This window comes from Salmo salar, unplaced genomic scaffold (genome assembly GCF_905237065.1).
Source record: "Salmo salar unplaced genomic scaffold, Ssal_v3.1, whole genome shotgun sequence".
Lineage (NCBI taxonomy): Eukaryota > Metazoa > Chordata > Actinopteri > Salmoniformes > Salmonidae > Salmo > Salmo salar.
Genome location: NW_025547728.1, coordinates 1,128 through 24,277, shown reverse-complemented (window position 1 = coordinate 24,277; position 23,150 = coordinate 1,128). Strand labels below are relative to the sequence as shown.

Here is a 23,150-nt window from a genome sequence, read left to right as displayed (position 1 = left end):
CATACCCCAACCAGAAGCCATGGATTACAGGCAACATCCGCACTGAGCTAAAGGGTAGAGCTGCCGCTTTCAAGGACCGGGACTCTAACCCGGAAGCTTATAAGAAATCCCGCTATGCCCTCCGACGAACCATCAAACAGGCAAAGCGTCAATACAGGACTAAGATTGAATCGTACTACACCGGCTCTGATGCTCGTCGGATGTGGCAGAACTTACAAACCATTATAGACTACAAAGGGAAGCACAGCCGAGAGCTGCCCAGTGACACGAGCCTACCAGACGAGCTAAACTACTTCTATGTTCGCTTCGAGGCAAATAACACTGAAACATGCATGAGAGCACCAGCTGTTCCGGATGACTGTGTGATCACGCTCTCCATAGCCGATGTGAGTAAGACCTTTAAACAGGTGAACATTCACAAGGCCGCAAAACATCCGCAACGCTGATCCTCAACACGGGGGTCCCTCAGGGGTGCGTGCTCAGTCCCCTCCTGTACTCCCTGTTCACCCATGACTGCATGGCCAGGCACGACTCCAACACCATCATTAAATTTGCCGATGACACAACAGTGGTAGGCCTGATCACAGACAACGACGAGACAGCCTATAGGGAGGAGATTTGAGACCTGGCCGTGTGGTGCCAGGACAACAACCTCTCCCTCAACGTGATCAAGACTAAGGAGATGATTGTGGACTACAGGAAAAGGAGGACCGAGCACGCCCCCATTCTCATCGACGGGGCTGCAGTGGAGCACGTTGAGAGCTTCAAGTTCCTTGGCGTCCACATCACCAACAAACTAACATGGTCCAAGCACACCAAGACAGTCGTGAAGAAGGCACGACAAAACCTATTCCCCCTCAGGAGACTGAAAAAATTTGGCATGGGTCCTAAGATCCTCAAAAGGTTCGACAGCTGCACAATCGAGAGCATCCTGACTGGTTGCATCACTGCCTGGTATGGCAACTGCTTGGCCTCCGACCACAAGGCACTACAGAGGGTAGTGCAGTACAGCCCAGTACATCACTGGGGCCAAGCTTCCTGCCATCCAGGACCTCTACACCAGGCGGTGTCAGAGGAAGGCCCTAAAAATTGTCAAAGACTCCAGCCACCCCAGTCATAGACTGTTCTCTCTGCTACCCCACGGCAAGCGATACCGGAGCGCCAAGTCTAGGTTCAAAAGGCTTCTAAACAGCTTCTATCCCCCAAGCCATAAGACTCCTGAACATCTAATCAAATGGCTACCCGGACTATTTGCATTATATGCCTGTAATATGTGGTTGTCCCACCTAGCAATCACCTAGCTATCTTCAGATGAATGCAGTAACTGTATGTCTGTCTGGATAAGAACGTCTGCTAAATGACCAACATGTTAATGTAAAATAACATGCTTCATAAGGCTTCATAAGGCTTCATACACACACTAACAATTATAACAGGTCATCCCGCCACAGGATCTGCTCCCTGCTGTACTTCTCCTGACAGGCAGATGACAAACAGGCTTCATACAGGCTTCATAACGCGTCATAACACGTAACAAACCCTCACCTGTTCCTGTCTGAAAACGATCCCGTTGAAGAGGAACTGCAGGTACTCATTAGCATAGTTAATACAGAGCTGCTCAAAGCTGTTGAAGGACAGGTCCTGGAGGAGACAGAGATACTGGGTTAGATAGGGCTAACTGACAGGTCCTGGAGGAGGAGACAGAGATACTGGGTTAGATACTATATTAATAATAATGGAAACACAAGTTAACGAGGGATTCAAGGTATATTGAAATCAGGTGCTTCTACACAGGTGGTGTTCCTGAGTTAATTAAGCAATTAGCATGGTTAAAGGTAATGTATTTAAAAAATATATATAATAATAATTTAACCTTTATTTAACTAGGCAAGTCAGTTAAGAACATAAAGAACTAATTCTTATTTATGCCAAGGTGTATTAAAGCTGTTCTGATTGGTGGTGGTGGCCCAACGCCCTATTAAAACACATTATGTTGGTGTTTCCTTTATTCTGGTAGTTACCTGTTCATCCACTCTGATACTTACAGCACCAGTCAAACGTTTGTACACACCTACTCATTCAAGGCTTTTTCTTAACTTTTTACTATTTTCTACATTGTTGAATAATAGTGAAGACATCAAATCTATGAAATAACACAATATGGAATCATGTAGTAACCAAAAAATATATATAATTTATATTTGAGATTCTTCAAAGTAGCCACCCTTTGCCTTGATGACAGCTTTGAACACTCTTGGTATTCTCTCAACCAGCTTCATGCAATGCAATATTAGGAAGGGGTTTTTTAGTGGACAGAGCGTGGTGTTGAGGGGTGGATGGAGCGAGAGATGGAGGGACGGAGGGAGGGAGAGAGAGATGGAGGGAGAGAGAGATGGAGGGACGAAGGGAGGGAGAGAGAGATGGAGGGACGAAGGGAGGGAGAGAGAGATGGAGGGAGGGAGAGATGGAGGGACAGATGGAGGGAGAGAGAGAGAGGTGGAGGGACGGAGGGAGGGAGGGAGGGAGGGAGAGAGAGAGAGATGGAGGGACGAAGGAGGGAGAGAGAGATGGAGGGAGAGAGAGATGGAGGGACGAAGGGAGGGAGAGAGAGATGGAGGGAGGGAGAGATGGAGGGACGGAGGAAGGGAGAGAGAGATGGAGGGAGAGAGAGATGGAGGGACAGATGGAGGGAGAGAGAGAGAGGTGGAGGGACGGAGGGAGGGAGGGAGGGAGGGAGGGAGGGAGGGAGGGAGGGAGGGAGGGAGGGAGGGAGGAGAGAGAGAGAGATGGAGGGAGAGAGAAATGGAGGAGAGAGAGATGGAGGGAGAGAGAGATGGAGGGAGAGAGAGATGGAGGGAAGGGAGGGAGGGAGGGAGGGAGGGAGGAGGGAGGGAGGGAGGGAGGGAGGGAGGTCAGGGAGAGGTGGAGGGAAGGATAAAGTGGAGTACCTCAAAGCCATATATATCCAGTACAGATATTGACAGAGCGTGATGTCGAGGGTAAACCTGTCCATTAATCCTCTCAGTCAGCCAGTGGAACAACAGAGAGTACAGGATCTTGGCAACAGCATCTCTGGAGCAGGAGACAGACAGACAGACAGACAGACAGACAGACAGACAGACAGACAGACAGACAGACAGACAGACAGACAGACAGACAGACAGACAGACAGACAGATTAACAAGTGGCATGTCTACAGCACGCTGAAGAGTGCATGCTGGGAGTTGTAGTGAAGTTAGAGCGCGCTGAAGAGTGCATGCTGGGAGTTGTAGTGAAGTTAGAGCGCGCTGAAGAGTGCATGCTGGGAGTTGTAGTGAAGTTAGAGCGTGCGGGTCCTACCTGGCGTCTACAGCGCTAAAGAGTGCATGCTGGGAGTTGTAGTGAAGTTAGAGCATGCGGGTCCTACCTGGCGTCTACAGCACGCTGAAGAGTGCATGCTGGGAGTTGTAGTGAAGTAAGAGTGCATGCTGGGAGTTGTAGTGAAGTTAGAGCGTGCGGGTCCTACCTGGCGTCTACAGCGCGCTGAAGAGTGCATGCTGGGAGTTGTAGTGTAGTTAGAGCGTGCGGGTCCTACCTGGCGTCTACAGCGCGCTGAAGACTGCATGCTGGGAGTTGTAGTGAAGTTAGAGCGTGCGGGTCCTACCTGGCATCTACAGCGCGCTGAAGAGTGCATGCTGGGAGTTGTAGTGAAGTTAGAGCGTGCGGGTCCTACCTGGCGTCTACAGCGCGCTGAAGAGTGCATGCTGGGTTTTGTAGTGAAGTTAGAGCGTGCGGGTCCTACCTGGCGTCTACAGCGCGCTGAAGAGTGCATGCTGGGAGTTGTAGTGAAGTTAGAGCGCGCTGAAGAGTGCATGCTGGGAGTTATAGTGATGTTAGAGCGTGCGGGGTCCTACCTGGCGTCTACAGCGCGCTGAAGAGTGTATGCTGGGAGTTGTAGTGAAGTTAGAGCGCGCTGAAGAGTGCATGCTGGGAGTTATAGTGAAGTTAGAGCGCTGAAGAGTGCATGCTGGGAGTTGTAGTGAAGTTAGAGCGTGCGGGGTCTTACCTGGCGTCTACAGCGCTGAAGAGTGCATGCTGGGAGTTGTAGTGAAGTTAGAGCGCGCTGAAGAGTGCATGCTGGGAGTTGTAGTGAAGTTAGAGCGTGCGGGGTCTTACCTGGCGTCTACAGCGCCCTGAAGAGTGCATGCTGGGAGTTGTAGTGAAGTTAGAGCGTGCTAAAGAGTGCATGCTGGGAGTTGTAGTGAAGTTAGAGCGCGCTGAAGAGTGCATGCTGGGAGTTGTAGTGAAGTTAGAGCGTGCTGAAGAGTGCATGCTGGGAGTTGTAGTGAAGTTAGAGCGCGCGGGGTCCTACCTGGCGTCTACAGCGCGCTGAAGAGCACATGCTGGGAGTTGTAGTGAAGTTAGAGCGCGCTGAAGAGTGCATGCTGGGAGTTGTAGTGAAGTTAGAGCGTGCGGGGTATTACCTGGCGTCTACAGCGCGCTGAAGAGTGCATGCTGGGAGTTGTAGTGAAGTTAGAGCGTGCGGGGTCCTACCTGGCGTCTACAGCGCGCTGAAGAGTGCATGCTGGGAGTTGTAGTGAAGTTAGAGCGCGCTGAAGAGTGCATGCTGGGAGTTGTAGTGAAGTTAGAGCGTGCGGGGTATTACCTGGCGTCTACAGCGCGCTGAAGAGTGCATGCTGGGAGTTGTAGTGAAGTTAGAGCGCGCTGAAGAGTGCATGCTGGGAGTTGTAGTGAAGTTAGAGCGTGCGGGGTCCTACCTGGCGTCTACAGCGCTCTCTACAGTCAGAGGGGTGTAGATTTTGTCCCTCATCGTCTCCTGAAGAGAGACACAACACAGAGAGCTCAGCTAGTTACCCGACTGAACACACTGCTCCGATTGGTGGAACACAACTCATCACAACCAATCAAAGGAAAGTCATACTCTTTCTCGATATTTGCAGTGAACTAAATGTTTTCCTGTTGAGTCTCTCTCTCTCTCTCTCTCTCTCCTTAAAAGGTCGATCGCGCCACCAATCTATTTTCCTACTTCCTCTTCCTCTCTGAGGTGAACAGTAATTGACCTGTGTGTTTATAACAGGTCATTCTGTGTGACCCCTGACCCCTACATTAGACACAGTGTGAGTAATGCCTTGATTTGATTGAGCTCAGGTGCTTCCTGTTTCCATTGATCGTCCTTGAGATGTTTCTACAACTTGATTGGAGTCCACCTGGGGTAAATTCAGTTGATTGGACATACTACAGATGATAGAGTAGAGATGATAGACTACAGATGATAGAGTAGAGATGATAGAGTAGAGATGATAGAGTAGAGATGATAGAGTAGAGATGATAGAGTAGAGATGATAGAGCAGAGATGATAGAGTAGAGATGATAGAGATGATAGAGTAGAGATGATAGAGTAGAGATGATAGAGTAGAGATGATAGACTACAGATGATAGAGTAGAGATGATAGAGTAGAGATGATAGAGTAGAGATGATAGACTACAGATGATAGAGCAGAGATGATAGAGCAGAGATGATAGAGCAGAGATGATAGAGTAGAGATGATAGAGATGATAGAGTAGAGATGATAGAGTAGAGATGATAGAGTAGAGATGATAGAATAGAGATGATAGAGTAGAGATGATATGATAGAGTAGAGATGATAGAATAGAGATGATAGAGAAGAGATGATAGAGTAGAGATGATAGACCAGAGATGATAGAGTAGAGATGATAGAGTAGAGATGATAGAGTAGAGATGATATGATAGAGTAGAGATGATAGAGTAGAGATGATACAGTAGAGATGATAGAGTAGAGATGATAGAGTAGAGATGATAGAGACTACAGATGATAGAGATGATAGAGTAGAGATGATAGAGTAGAGATGATAGAGTAGAGATGATAGACCAGAGATGATAGAGTAGAGATGATAGAGTAGAGATGATAGAGTAGAGATGATAGAGACTACAGATGATAGAGATGATAGAGTAGAGATGATAGAGTAGCGATGATAGAGCAGAGATGATAGAGTAGAGATGATAGAATAGAGATGATAGAGTAGAGATGATAGAGTAGAGATGATAGAGTAGAGATGATAGAGCAGAGATGATAGAGCAGAGATGATAGAGTAGATATAATAGAGTAGAGATGATAGAGTAGAGATGATAGAATAGAGATGATAGAGTAGAGATGATAGAGACTACAGATGATAGAGTAGAGATGATAGAGTACTAGATACTGTATTCAGGGAGTAGAGAGGATAGAGTAGAGATGATAGAGTAGAGATGATAGAATAGAGATGATAGAGTAGAGATGATAGAGACTACAGATGATAGAGTAGAGATGATAGAGTAGAGATGATAGAGACTACAGATGGTAGAGTAGAGATGATAGAGCAGAGATGATAGAGCAGAGATGATAGAATAGAGATGATAGAGCAGAGATGATAGAGTAGAGATGGTAGAGTAGAGAGGATAGAGTAGAGATGATAGAGTAGAGATGATAGAGACTACAGATGGTAGAGCAGAGATGATAGAGCAGAGATGATAGAATAGAGATGATAGAGCAGAGATGATAGAGCAGAGATGATAGAGATGATAGAGATGATAGAGATGATAGAGTAGAGATGATAGAGTAGAGATGATAGAGTAGAGATGATAGAATAGAGATGATAGAGTAGAGATGATAGAGTAGAGATGATAGAGCAGAGATGATAGAGCAGAGATGATAGAGTAGAGATGATAGAGCAGAGATGATAGAGTAGAGAGGATAGAGCAGAGATGATAGAGTAGAGATGATAGAGCAGAGATGATAGAGCAGAGATGATAGAGTAGAGATGATAGAGTAGAGATGATAGAGCACTAGATACTGTATTCAGGGAGCAGAGATGATAGAGCAGAGATGATAGAGCAGAGATGATAGAGTAGAGATGATAGAGCACTAGATACTGTATTCAGGGAGTAGAGATGATAGAGATGATAGAGATGATAGAGTAGAGATGATAGAGTAGAGATGATAGAGCAGAGATGATAGAGTAGAGAGGATAGAGCAGAGATGATAGAGCACTAGATACTGTATTCAGGGAGTAGAGATGCTAGAGCAGAGAGGATAGAGCAGAGATGATAGAGCACTAGATACTGTATTCAGGGAGTAGAGATGCTAGAGCAGAGAGGATAGAGCAGAGATGATAGAGCACTAGATACTGTATTCAGGGAGTAGAGATGCTCAGCAGAAAGGCGACGTCCTGACCGTGACTTTGTGTGTGAGTGCCTTCTGGAGTCCCTCTGGAGAGATCTGAAGCAGTTCAGCTACGACTCTGATCTCCTGAGCGCTGACCACCGTCGCCACCTCCTGGCCGTCCGCCTGCAGTACAACACAGCAAAACCTCCACTTCGTTTTACCAGAGAAAACACAACACCTTCTGCTTTATGCCCCTGAGAGACACACAGGGGGCAGCCCCTCTGCTCCGACCATACAGTGGAATACCCCTAAAGCCAACTCCTCCTTCGGCCGCCTTTCCTTCCAGTTCTCGGCTGAATACCCCTAAAGCCAACTCCTCCTTCGGCCGCCTTTCCTTCCAGTTCTCTGCTGAATACCCCTAAAGCCAACTCCTCCTTCGGCCGCCTTTCCTTCCAGTTCTCTGCTGAATACCCCTAAAGCCAACTCCTCCTTCGGCCGCCTTTCCTTCCAGTTCTCTGCTGAATACCCCTAAAGCCAACTCCTCCTTCGGCCGCCTTTCCTTCCAGTTCTCTGCTGCCAATGACTGGAACGAACTACAAAAAAATCTCTGAAACTGGAAACACTTATCTCCCTCACTAGCTTTAAGCACCAGCTATCAGAGCAGCTCCCAGATCACTGCACCTGTACATAGCCCATCTATAATTTAGCCCAAACTACTACCTCTTCCCCTACTGTATTTATTTATTTTATTTATTATTTTTGCTCCTTTGCACCATATTATTTATATTTTAACTTTGAACTTTCTTCAAATTACAAATCTACCATTCCAGTGTTTTACTTGCTATATTGTATTTACTTTGCCACCATGGCCTTTTATTGCCTTTACCTCCCTTATCTCACCTCATTTGCTCACATTGTATATAGACTTATTTTTCTACTGTATTATTGACTGTATGTTTGTTTTACTCCATGTGTAACTCTGTGTTGTTGTTTGTGTCGAACTGCTTTGCTTTATCTTGACCAGGTCGCAGTTGTAAATGAGAACTTGTTCTCAACTAGCCTACCTGGTTAAATAAAGGACTTGTTCTCAACTAGCCTACCTGGTTAAATAAAGGACTTGTTCTCAACTAGCCCACCTGGTTAAACAAAGGTGAAATAAATAAATAAATAAATAAATAAATAAAAATATCCTGGAGGAGAGATATTCCATATTACAGGGATACTACATTAAGAGGAGGAGAGATATTCCATATTACAGGGATACTACATTAAGAGGAGGAGAGATATTCCATATTACATATAGTGGAATATATAATATTACATATTATAGTGATACTCCATATTATAGTGATACTCCATATTATAGTGATACTCCATATTATAGTGATACTCCATATTACTACATATTATAGTGATGCTCCATATTATAGTGATACTACATATTATAGTGATACTCCATATTACTACATATTATAGTGATACTACATATTATAGTGATACTACATATTATAGAGATACTACATATTATAGTGATACTACATATTATAATGATACTACATATTACTCCATATTATAGTGATACTCCATATTATAGTGATACTCCATATTACTCCATATTATAGTGATACTCCATATTATAGTGATACTACATATTACTCCATATTATAGTGATACTCCATATTATAGTGATACTCCATATTATGGTGATACTCCATATTACTCCATATTATAGTGATACTACATATTATAGTGATACTCCATATTATAGTGATACTACATATTACTCCATATTATAGTGATACTCCATATTATAGTGATACTACATATTATAGTGATACTACATATTATAGTGATACTCCATATTACTCCATATTATAGTGATACTACATATTACTCCATATTATAGTGATACTCCATATTACTCCATATTATAGTGATACTACATATTATAGTGATACTCCATATTATAGTGATACTACATATTATAGTGATACTACATATTACTCCATATTATAGTGATACTACATATTATAGTGATACTCCATATTATAGTGATACTCCATATTATAGTGATACTCCATATTACTCCATATTATAGTGATACTACATATTATAGTGATACTCCATATTATAGTGATACTCCATATTATAGTGATACTCCATATTATAGTGATACTACATATTACTACATATTATAGTGATACTCCATATTACTCCATATTATAGTGATACTACATATTATAGTGATACTACATATTACTACATATTATAGTGATACTACATATTATAGTGATACTACATATTACTCCATATTATAGTGATACTCCATATTATAGTGATACTACATATTACTCCATATTATAGTGATACTACATATTATAGTGATACTCCATATTATAGTGATACTACATATTACTCCATATTATAGTGATACTCCATATTATAGTGATACTACATATTACTCCATATTATAGTGCTACTCCATATTATAGTGATACTACATATTTCTCCATATTATAGTGATACTACATATTACTCCATATTATAGTGATACTACATATTACTCCATATTATAGTGATACTCCATATTATAGTGATACTCCATATTACTCCATATTATAGTGATACTCCATATTATAGTGATACTCCATATTATAGTGATACTCCATATTACTCCATATTATAGTGATACTACATATTATAGTGATACTCCATATTATAGTGATACTACATATTATAGTGATACTCCATATTATAGTGATACTACATATTACTCCATATTATAGTGATACTCCATATTATAGTGATACTACATATTATAGTGATACTACATATTATAGTGATACTCCATATTATAGTGATACTCCATATTATAGTGATACTACATATTACTCCATATTTAATTGATACTACATATTACTCCATATTATAGTGATACTCCATATTATAGTGATACTACATATTACTCCATATTATAGTTATACTCCATATTATAGTGATACTCCATATTATAGTGATACTCCATATTATAGTGATACTCCATATTACTCCATATTATAGTGATACTCCATATTATAGTGATACTCCATATTATAGTGATACTCCATATTACTCCATATTATAGTGATACTACATATTACTCCATATTATAGTGATACTCCATATTATAGTGATACTCCATATTACTTCCATATTATAGTGATACTCCATATTATAGTGATACTCCATATTACTACATATTATAGTGATACTCCATATTATAGTGATACTCCATATTATAGTGATACTACATATTATAGTGATACTACATATTACTACATATTATAGTGATACTACATATTATAGTGATACTCCATATTACTACATATTATAGTGATACTCCATATTACTACATATTATAGTGATACTCCATATTATAGTGATACTCCATATTATAGTGATACTCCATATTATAGTGATACTACATATTACTACATATTATAGTGATACTACATATTATAGTGATACTCCATATTATAGTGAAACTACATATTACTCCATATTATAGTGATACTCCATATTATAGTGATACTACATATTACTCCATATTATAGTGCTACTCCATATTATAGTGATACTACATATTACTCCATATTATAGTGATACTACATATTACTCCATATTATAGTGATACTCCATATTATAGTGATACTACATATTACTCCATATTATAGTGATACTCCATATTATAGTGATACTCCATATTATAGTGATACTCCATATTATAGTGATACTCCATATTACTCCATATTATAGTGATACTCCATATTATAGTGATACTACATATTATAGTGATACTCCATATTATAGTGATACTACATATTACTCCATATTATAGTGATACTCCATATTATAGTGATACTACATATTATAGTGATACTCCATATTATAGTGATACTCCATATTATAGTGATACTACATATTACTCCATATTTAAGTGATACTACATATTACTCCATATTATAGTGATACTCCATATTATAGTGATACTACATATTACTCCATATTATAGTTATACTCCATATTATAGTGATACTCCATATTATAGTGATACTCCATATTATAGTGATACTCCATATTACTCCATATTATAGTGATACTCCATATTATAGTGATACTCCATATTACTCCATATTTAAGTGATACTACATATTACTCCATATTATAGTGATACTCCATATTATAGTGATACTACATATTACTCCATATTATAGTGATACTCCATATTATAGTGATACTCCATATTATAGTGATACTCCATATTTTGTGATACTCCATATTATAGTGATACTCCATATTATAGTGACACTCCATATTATAGTGATACTACATATTATAGTGATACTCCATATTATAGTGATACTCCATATTACTCCATATTATAGTGATACTACATATTACTCCATATTATAGTGATACTCCATATTATAGTGATACTCCATATTATAGTGATACTCCATATTACTCCATATTATAGTGATACTACATATTACTCCATATTATAGTGATACTCCATATTATAGTGATACTCCATATTATAGTGATACTCCATATTACTTCATATTATAGTCATACTCCATATTATAGTGATACTCCATATTACTACATATTATAGTGATACTCCATATTATAGTGATACTCCATATTATAGTGATACTCCATATTATAGTGATACTACATATTACTACATATTATAGTGATACTACATATTATAGTGATACTACATATTACTACATATTATAGTGATACTACATATTACTCCATATTATAGTGATACTCCATATTATAGTGATACTACATATTATAGTGATACTACATATTACTCCATATTATAGTGATACTCCATATTACTCCATATTATAGTGATACTCCATATTATATTGATACTCCATATTACTCCATATTATAGTGATACTACATATTATAGTGATACTCCATATTATAGTGATACTCCATATTATAGTGATACTCCATATTACTCCATATTATAGTGATACTACATATTATAGTGATACTCCATATTATAGTGATACTCCATATTATAGTGATACTACATATTATAGTGATACTCCATATTACTCCATATTATAGTGATACTACATATTATAGTGATACTCCATATTACTACATATTATAGTGATACTACATATTATAGTGATACTACATATTACTACATATTATAGTGATACTACATATTATAGTGATACTACATATTACTCCATATTATAGTGATACTCCATATTATAGTGATACTACATATTACTCCATATTATAGTGATACTACATATTATAGTGATACTCCATATTATAGTGATACTACATATTACTCCATATTATAGTGATACTCCATATTATAGTGATACTACATATTACTCCATATTATAGTGCTACTCCATATTATAGTGATACTACATATTTCTCCATATTATAGTGATACTAAATATTACTCCATATTATAGTGATACTCCATATTATAGTGATACTACATATTACTACATATTATAGTGATACTCCATATTATAGTGATACTCCATATTATAGTGATACTCCATATTATAGTGATACTCCATATTACTCCATATTATAGTGATACTCCATATTATAGTGATACTCCATATTATAGTGATACTACATATTATAGTGATACTCCATATTATAGTGATACTACATATTACTCCATATTATAGTGATACTCCATATTATAGTGATACTACATATTATAGTGATACTACATATTATAGTGATACTCCATATTATAGTGATACTCCATATTATAGTGATACTACATATTACTCCATATTTAATTGATACTACATATTACTCCATATTATAGTGATACTCCATATTATAGTGATACTACATATTACTCCATATTATAGTGATACTCCATATTTTTGATACTCCATATTATAGTGATACTCCATATTATAGTGACACTCCATATTATAGTGATACTCCATATTATAGTGATACTCCATATTACTCCATATTATAGTGATACTACATATTACTCCATATTATAGTGATACTCCATATTATAGTGATACTCCATATTATAGTGATACTCCATATTACTTCATATTATAGTGATACTCCATATTATAGTGATACTCCAAATTACTACATATTATAGTGATACTCCATATTATAGTGATACTCCATATTATAGTGATACTCCATATTATAGTGATACTACATATTACTACATATTATAGTGATACTACATATTATAGTGATACTCCATATTACTCCATATTATAGTGATACTACATATTACTCCATATTATAGTGATACTCCATATTATAGTGATACTCCATATTATAGTGATACTACATATTACTCCATATTATAGTGATACTACATATTACTCCATATTATAGTGATACTCCATATTATATTGATACTCCATATTACTCCATATTATAGTGATACTCCATATTATAGTGATACTACATATTACTCCATATTATAGTGATACTACATATTACTCCATATTATAGTGATACTCCATATTATAGTGATACTCTATTACTCCATATTATAGTGATACTCCATATTATAGTGATACTCCATATTATAGTGATACTCCATATTATAGTGATACTCCATATTACTCCATATTATAGTGATACTCCATATTATAGTGATACTACATATTATAGTGATACTCCATATTATAGTGATACTACATATTACTCCATATTATAGTGATACTCCATATTATAGTGATACTACATATTATAGTGATACTCCATATTATAGTGTACTCCATATTATAGTGATACTACATATTACTCCATATTTAAGTGATACTACATATTACTCCATATTATAGTGATACTCCATATTATAGTGATACTACATATTACTCCATATTATAGTTATACTCCATATTATAGTGATACTCCATATTATAGTGATACTCCATATTATAGTGATACTCCATATTACTCCATATTATAGTGATACTCCATATTATAGTGATACTCCATATTACTCCATATTTAAGTGATACTACATATTACTCCATATTATAGTGATACTCCATATTATATTGATACTCCATATTACTCCATATTATAGTGATACTCCATATTATAGTGATACTCCATATTATAGTGATACTCCATATTACTCCATATTATAGTGATACTCCATATTATAGTGAAACTACATATTATAGTGATACTCCATATTATAGTGATACTACATATTACTCCATATTATAGTGATACTCCATATTATAGTGATACTCCATATTATAGTGATACTACATATTATAGTGATACTCCATATTATAGTGATACTCCATATTATAGTGATGCTCCATATTATAGTGATACTACATATTACTTCATATTATAGTGATACTACATATTACTCCATATTATAGTGATACTACATATTACTCCATATTATAGTGATACTCCATATTATAGTGATACTCCATATTATAGTGATACTCCATATTACTCCATATTATAGTGATACTCCATATTATAGTGATACTACATATTATAGGGATACTACATATTACTTCATATTATAGTGATACTCCATATTACTCCATATTATAGTGATACTACATATTATAGTGATACTCCATATTATAGTGATACTCCATATTACTCCATATTATAGTGATACTACATATTACTTCATATTATAGTGATACTCCATATTACTCCATATTATAGTGATACTCCATATTATAGTGATACTCCATATTATAGTGATACTCCATATTATAGTGATACTACATATTACTCCATATTATAGTGATACTCCATATTATAGTGATACTACATATTACTCCATATTATAGTGATACTCCATATTATAGTGATACTCCATATTACTCCATATTATAGTGATACTACATATTACTCCATATTATAGTGATACTCCATATTATAGTGATACTCCATATTACTCCATATTATAGTGATATTCCATATTATAGTGATACTACATATTATAGTGATTCTCCATATTATAGTGATACTACATATTATAGTGATACTCCATATTATAGTGATACTCCATATTATAGTGATACTCCATATTATAGTGATACTCCATATTATAGTGATACTCCATATTATAGTGATACTCCATATTATAGTGATACTCCATATTACTCCATATTATAGTGATACTACATATTACTCCATATTATAGTGATACTACATATTATAGTGATACTCCATATTATAGTGATACTACATATTACTCCATATTATAGTGATACTACATATTATAGTGATACTCCATATTACTCCATATTATAGTGATACTCCATATTATAGTGATACTACATATTATAGTGATACTCCATATTACTCCATATTATAGTGATACTACATATTATAGTGATACTACATATTATAGTGATACTCCATATTATAGTGATACTACATATTACTCCATATTATAGTGATACTACATATTATAGTGACACTCCATATTATAGTGATACGACATATTACTCCATATTATAGTGATACTCCATATTACTCCATATTATAGTGATACTCCATATTACAGTGATACTCCATATTATAGTGATACTCCATATTATAGTGATACTCCATATTATAGTGATACTACATATTACTCCATATTATAGTGATACTCCATATTATAGTGATACTACATATTACTCCATATTATAGTGATACTCCATATTATAGTGATACTCCATATTATAGTGATACTCCATATTATAGTGATACTCCATATTATAGTGATACTACATATTACTCCATATTATAGTGATACTACATATTATAGTGATACTCCATATTATAGTGATACTACATATTACTCCATATTATAGTGATACTCCATATTATAGTGATACTCCATATTATAGTGATACTCCATATTATAGTGATACTCCATATTACTACATATTATAGTGATACTACATATTATAGTGATACTCCATATTATCTTGATACTCCATATTATAGTGATACTACATATTATAGTGATACTCCATATTATAGTGATACTCCATATTATAGTGATACTCCATATTATAGTGATACTACATATTACTCCATATTATAGTGATACTCCATATTATAGTGATACTCCATATTACTCCATATTATAGTGATACTACATATTATAGTGATACTCCATATTATAGTGATATTCCATATTACTACATATTATAGTGATACTACATATTACACCATATTATAGTGATACTACATATTACTCCATATTATAGTGATACTCCATATTATAGTGATACTCCATATTACTCCATATTATAGTGATACTACATATTACTCCTTATTATAGTGATACTATATATTATAGTGATACTCCATATTATAGTGAAACTCCATATTATAGTGATACTACATATTATAGTGATACTCCATATTACTACATATTATAGTGATACTCCATATTATAGTGATACTACATATTACTCCATATTATAGTGATACGCCATATTACTCCATATTATAGTGATACTACATATTATAGTGATACTACATATTATAGTGATACTACATATTACTCCATATTATAGTGATACTCCATATTATAGTGATACTCCATATTATAGTGATACTACATATTACTCCATATTATAGTGATACTCCATATTATAGTGATACTCCATATTACTCCATATTATAGTGATACTACATATTATAGTGATACTCCATATTATAGTGATATTCCATATTACTACATATTAGTGATACTACATATTACACCATATTATAGTGATACTACATATTACTCCATATTATAGTGATACTCCATATTATAGTGATACTCCATATTACTCCATATTATAGTGATACTACATATTACTCCTTATTATAGTGATACTATATATTATAGTGATACTCCATATTATAGTGAAACTCCATATTATAGTGATAATACATATTATAGTGATACTCCATATTACTACATATTATAGTGATACTCCATATTATAGTGATACTACATATTACTCCATATTATAGTGATACGCCATATTACTCCATATTATAGTGATACTACATATTATAGTGATACTACATATTATAGTGATACTACATATTACTCCATATTATAGTGATACTCCATATTATAGTGATACTCCATATTATAGTGATACTCCATATTACTCCATATTATAGTGATACTCCATATTATAGTGATACTCCATATTATAGTGATACTCCATATTACTCCATATTATAGTGATACTCCATATTATAGTGATACTACATATTATAGTGATACTCCATATTATAGTGATACTACATATTACTCCATATTATAGTGATACTCCATATTATAGTGATACTCCATATTATAGTGATACTACATATTATAGTGATACTCCATATTATAGTGATACTCCATATTATAGTGATGCTCCATATTATAGTGATACTACATATTACTTCATATTATAGTGATACTACATATTACTCCATATTATAGTGATACTACATATTACTCCATATTATAGTGATACTCCATATTATAGTGATACTCCATATTATAGTGATACTCCATATTACTCCATATTATAGTGATACTCCATATTATAGTGATACTACATATTATAGGGATACTACATATTACTTCATATTATAGTGATACTCCATATTACTCCATATTATAGTGATACTACATATTATAGTGATACTCCATATTATAGTGATACTCCATATTACTCCATATTATAGTGATACTACATATTACTTCATATTATAGTGATACTCCATATTACTCCATATTATAGTGATACTCCATATTATAGTGATACTCCATATTATAGTGATACTCCATATTATAGTGATACTACATATTACTCCATATTATAGTGATACTCCATATTATAGTGATACTACATATTACTCCATATTATAGTGATACTCCATATTATAGTGATACTCCATATTACTCCATATTATAGTGATACTACATATTACTCCATATTATAGTGATACTCCATATTATAGTGATACTCCATATTACTCCATATTATAGTGATATTCCATATTATAGTGATACTACATATTATAGTGATTCTCCATATTATAGTGATACTACATATTATAGTGATACTCCATATTATAGTGATACTCCATATTATAGTGATACTACATATTATAGTGATACTCCATATTATAGTGATACTCCATATTACTCCATATTATAGTGATACTAAGCATATTACTCCATATTATAGTGATACTACATATTATAGTGATACTCCATATTATAGTGATACTACATATTACTCCATATTATAGTGATACTAAATATTATAGTGAACTCCATATTACTCCATATTATAGTGATACTCCATATTATAGTGATACTACATATTACTCCATATTATAGTGATACTCCATATTATAGTGATACTCCATATTACTCCATATTATAGTGATACTACATATTATAGTGATACTACATATTATAGTGATACTACATATTACTCCATATTATAGTGATACTACATATTATAGTGACACTCCATATTATAGTGATACGACATATTACTCCATATTATAGTGATACTCCATATTACTCCATATTATAGTGATACTCCATATTATAGTGATACTCCATATTATAGTGATACTCCATATTATAGTGATACTCCATATTATAGTGATACTACATATTACTCCATATTATAGTGATACTCCATATTATAGTGATACTACATATTACTCCATATTATAGTGATACTCCATATTATAGTGATACTCCATATTATAGTGATACTCCATATTATATAGTGATACTCCATATTATAGTGATACTACATATTACTCCATATTATAGTGATACTCCATATTATAGTGATACTCCATATTATAGTGATACTACATATTACTCCATATTATAGTGATACTCCATATTATAGTGATACTCCATATTATAGTGATACTCCATATTATAGTGATACTCCCATATTACTACATATTATAGTGATACTACATATTATAGTGATACTCCATATTATCTTGATACTCCATATTATAGTGATACTACATATTATAGTGATACTCCATATTATAGTGATACTCCATATTATAGTGATACTCCATATTATAGTGATACTACATATTATAGTGATACTCCATATTACTACATATTATAGTGATACTCCATATTATAGTGATACTACATATTACTCCATATTATAGTGATACGCCATATTACTCCATATTATAGTGATACTACATATTATAGTGATACTACATATTATAGTGATACTACATATTACTCCATATTATAGTGATACTCCATATTATAGTGATACTCCATATTATAGTGATACCTCCATATTATAGTGATACTCCATATTATAGTGATACTCCATATTACTCCATATTATAGTGATACTCCATATTATAGTGATACTCCATATTATAGTGATACTCCATATTACTCCATATTATAGTGATACTCCATATTATAGTGAAACTACATATTATAGTGATACTCCATATTATAGTGATACTACATATTACTCCATATTATAGTGATACTCCATATTATAGTGATACTCCATATTATAGTGATACTACATATTATAGTGATACTCCATATTATAGTGATACTCCATATTATAGTGATGCTCCATATTATAGTGATACTCCATATTACTTCATATTATAGTGATACTATTTACTCCATATTATAGTGATACTACATATTACTCCATATTATAGTGATACTCCATATTATAGTGATACTCCATATTATAGTGATACTCCATATTACTCCATATTATAGTGATACTCCATATTATAGTGATACTACATATTATAGGGATACTACATATTACTTCATATTATAGTGATACTCCATATTACTCCATATTATAGTGATACTACATATTATAGTGATACTCCATATTATAGTGATACTCCATATTACTACATATTATAGTGATACTACATATTACTCCATATTATAGTGATACTCCATATTACTCCATATTATAGTGATACTCCATATTATAGTGATACTACATATTATAGTGATACTCCATATTATAGTGATACTACATATTACTCCATATTATAGTGATACTCCATATTATAGTGATACTACATATTACTCCATATTATAGTGATACTCCATATTATAGTGATACTCCATATTACTCCATATTATAGTGATACTACATATTACTCCATATTATAGTGATACTCCATATTATAGTGATACTCCATATTACTCCATATTATAGTGATATTCCATATTATAGTGATACTACATATTATAGTGATTCTCCATATTATAGTGATACTACATATTATAGTGATACTCCATATTATAGTGATACTCCATATTATAGTGATACTACATATTATAGTGATACTCCATATTATAGTGATACTCCATATTATTCTCCATATTATAGTGATACTACATATTACTCCATATTATAGTGATACTACATATTATAGTGATACTCCATATTATAGTGATACTACATATTACTCCATATTATAGTGATACTCCATATTATAGTGATACTCCATATTACCCATATTATAGTGATACTCCATATTATAGTGATACTACATATTATAGTGATACTCCATATTACTCCATATTATAGTGATACTACATATTATAGTGATACTACATATTATAGTGATACTCCATATTATAGTGATACTACATATTACTCCATATTATAGTGATACTACATATTATAGTGACACTCCATATTATAGTGATACGACATATTACTCCATATTATAGTGATACTCCATATTACTCCATATTATAGTGATACTCCATATTATAGTGATACTCCATATTATAGTGATACTCCATATTATAGTGATACTCCATATTATAGTGATACTACATATTACTCCATATTATAGTGATACTCCATATTATAGTGATACTACATATTACTCCATATTATAGTGATACTCCATATTATAGTGATACTCCATATTATAGTGATACTCCATATTATAGTGATACTCCATATTATAGTGATACTACATATTACTCCATATTATAGTGATACTACATATTATAGTGATACTCCATATTATAGTGATACTACATATTACTCCATATTATAGTGATACTCCATATTATAGTGATACTCTTCATATTATAGTGATACTCCATATTATAGTGATACTCATATTACTACATATTATAGTGATACTACATATTATAGTGATACTCCATATTATCTTGATACTCCATATTATAGTGATACTACATATTATAGTGATACTCCATATTATCAGTGATACTCCATATTATAGTGATACTCCATATTATAGTGATACTACATATTACTCCATATTATAGTGATACTCCATATTATAGTGATACTCCATATTACTCTCATATTATAGTGATACTACATATTATAGTGATACTCCATATTATAGTGATATTCCATATTACTACATATTATAGTGATACTACATATTACACCATATTATAGTGATACTACATATTACTCCATATTATAGTGATACTCCATATTATAGTGATACTCCATATTACTCCATATTATAGTGATACTACATATTACTCCTTATTATAGTGATACTATATATTATAGTGATACTCCATATTATAGTGAAACTCCATATTATAGTGATACTACATATTATAGTGATACTCCATATTACTACATATTATAGTGATACTCCATATTATAGTGATACTACATATTACTCCATATTATAGTGATACGCCATATTACTCCATATTATAGTGATACTACATATTATAGTGATACTACATATTATAGTGATACTACATATTACTCCATATTATAGTGATACTCCATATTATAGTGATACTCCATATTATAGTGATACTCCATATTATAGTGATACTCCATATTATAGTGATACTCCATATTACTCCATATTATAGTGATACTCCATATTACTATATTATAGTGATACTCCATATTATAGTGATACTCCATATTACTCCATATTATAGTGATACTCCATATTATAAGTGATACTACATATTATAGTGATACTCCATATTATAGTGATACTACATATTACTCCATATTATAGTGATACTCCATATTATAGTGATACTCCATATTATAGTGATACTACATATTATAGTGATACTACATATTATAGTGATATCTCCATATTATAGTGATACTCCATATTATAGTGATGCTCCATATTATAGTGATACTACATATTACTCATTATAGTGATACTCATATTACTCCATATTATAGTGATACTACATATTACTCCATATTATAGTGATACTCCATATTATAGTGATACTCCATATTATAGTGATACTCCATATTACTCCATATTATAGTGATACTCCATATTATAGTGATACTACATATTATAGGGATACTACATATTACTTCATATTATAGTGATACTCCGTATTACTCCATATTATAGTGATACTACATATTATAGTGATACTCCATATTATAGTAGATACTCCATATTACTCCATATTATAGTGATACTCATTACTTCATATTATAGTGATACTCCATATTACTCCATATTATAGTGATACTCCATATTATAGTGATACTCCATATTATAGTGATACTACATATTACTCCATATTATAGTGATACTCCATATTATAGTGATACTACATATTACTCCATATTATAGTGATACTCCATATTATAGTGATACTCCATATTACTCCATATTATAGTGATACTACATATTACTCCATATTATAGTGATACTCCATATTATAGTGATACTCCATATTACTCCATATTATAGTGATACTACATATTATAGTGATTCTCCATATTATAGTGATACTACATATTATAGTGATACTCCATATTATAGTGATACTCCATATTATAGTGATACTACATATTATAGTGATACTCCATATTATAGTGATACTCCATATTACTCCATATTATAGTGATACTA

The 23,150-nt window shown here is 33.6% G+C and overlaps 1 protein-coding gene across 1 annotated transcript in view; it reads right to left on the bottom strand.

Moving 5' to 3' along the window:
- Nucleotides 1–7,476, bottom strand: part of LOC106596663 (unconventional myosin-XV) — a gene marked incomplete at its 3' end in the record, with an annotated part of 63,102 nt that extends 55,626 nt beyond the window's left edge. The window contains exons 1-4 of the mRNA XM_045711530.1: nucleotides 7,233–7,476; nucleotides 4,758–4,816; nucleotides 2,949–3,072; nucleotides 1,546–1,641 (exon numbers count right to left, since the gene is read on the bottom strand). Of these exons, the coding sequence (XP_045567486.1) occupies nucleotides 1,546–1,641; nucleotides 2,949–3,072; nucleotides 4,758–4,810 (273 nt within the window). The remainder of the gene's footprint in view (nucleotides 1–1,545; nucleotides 1,642–2,948; nucleotides 3,073–4,757; nucleotides 4,817–7,232) is intronic.
- Nucleotides 7,477–23,150: the final 15,674 nt, after the last annotated feature.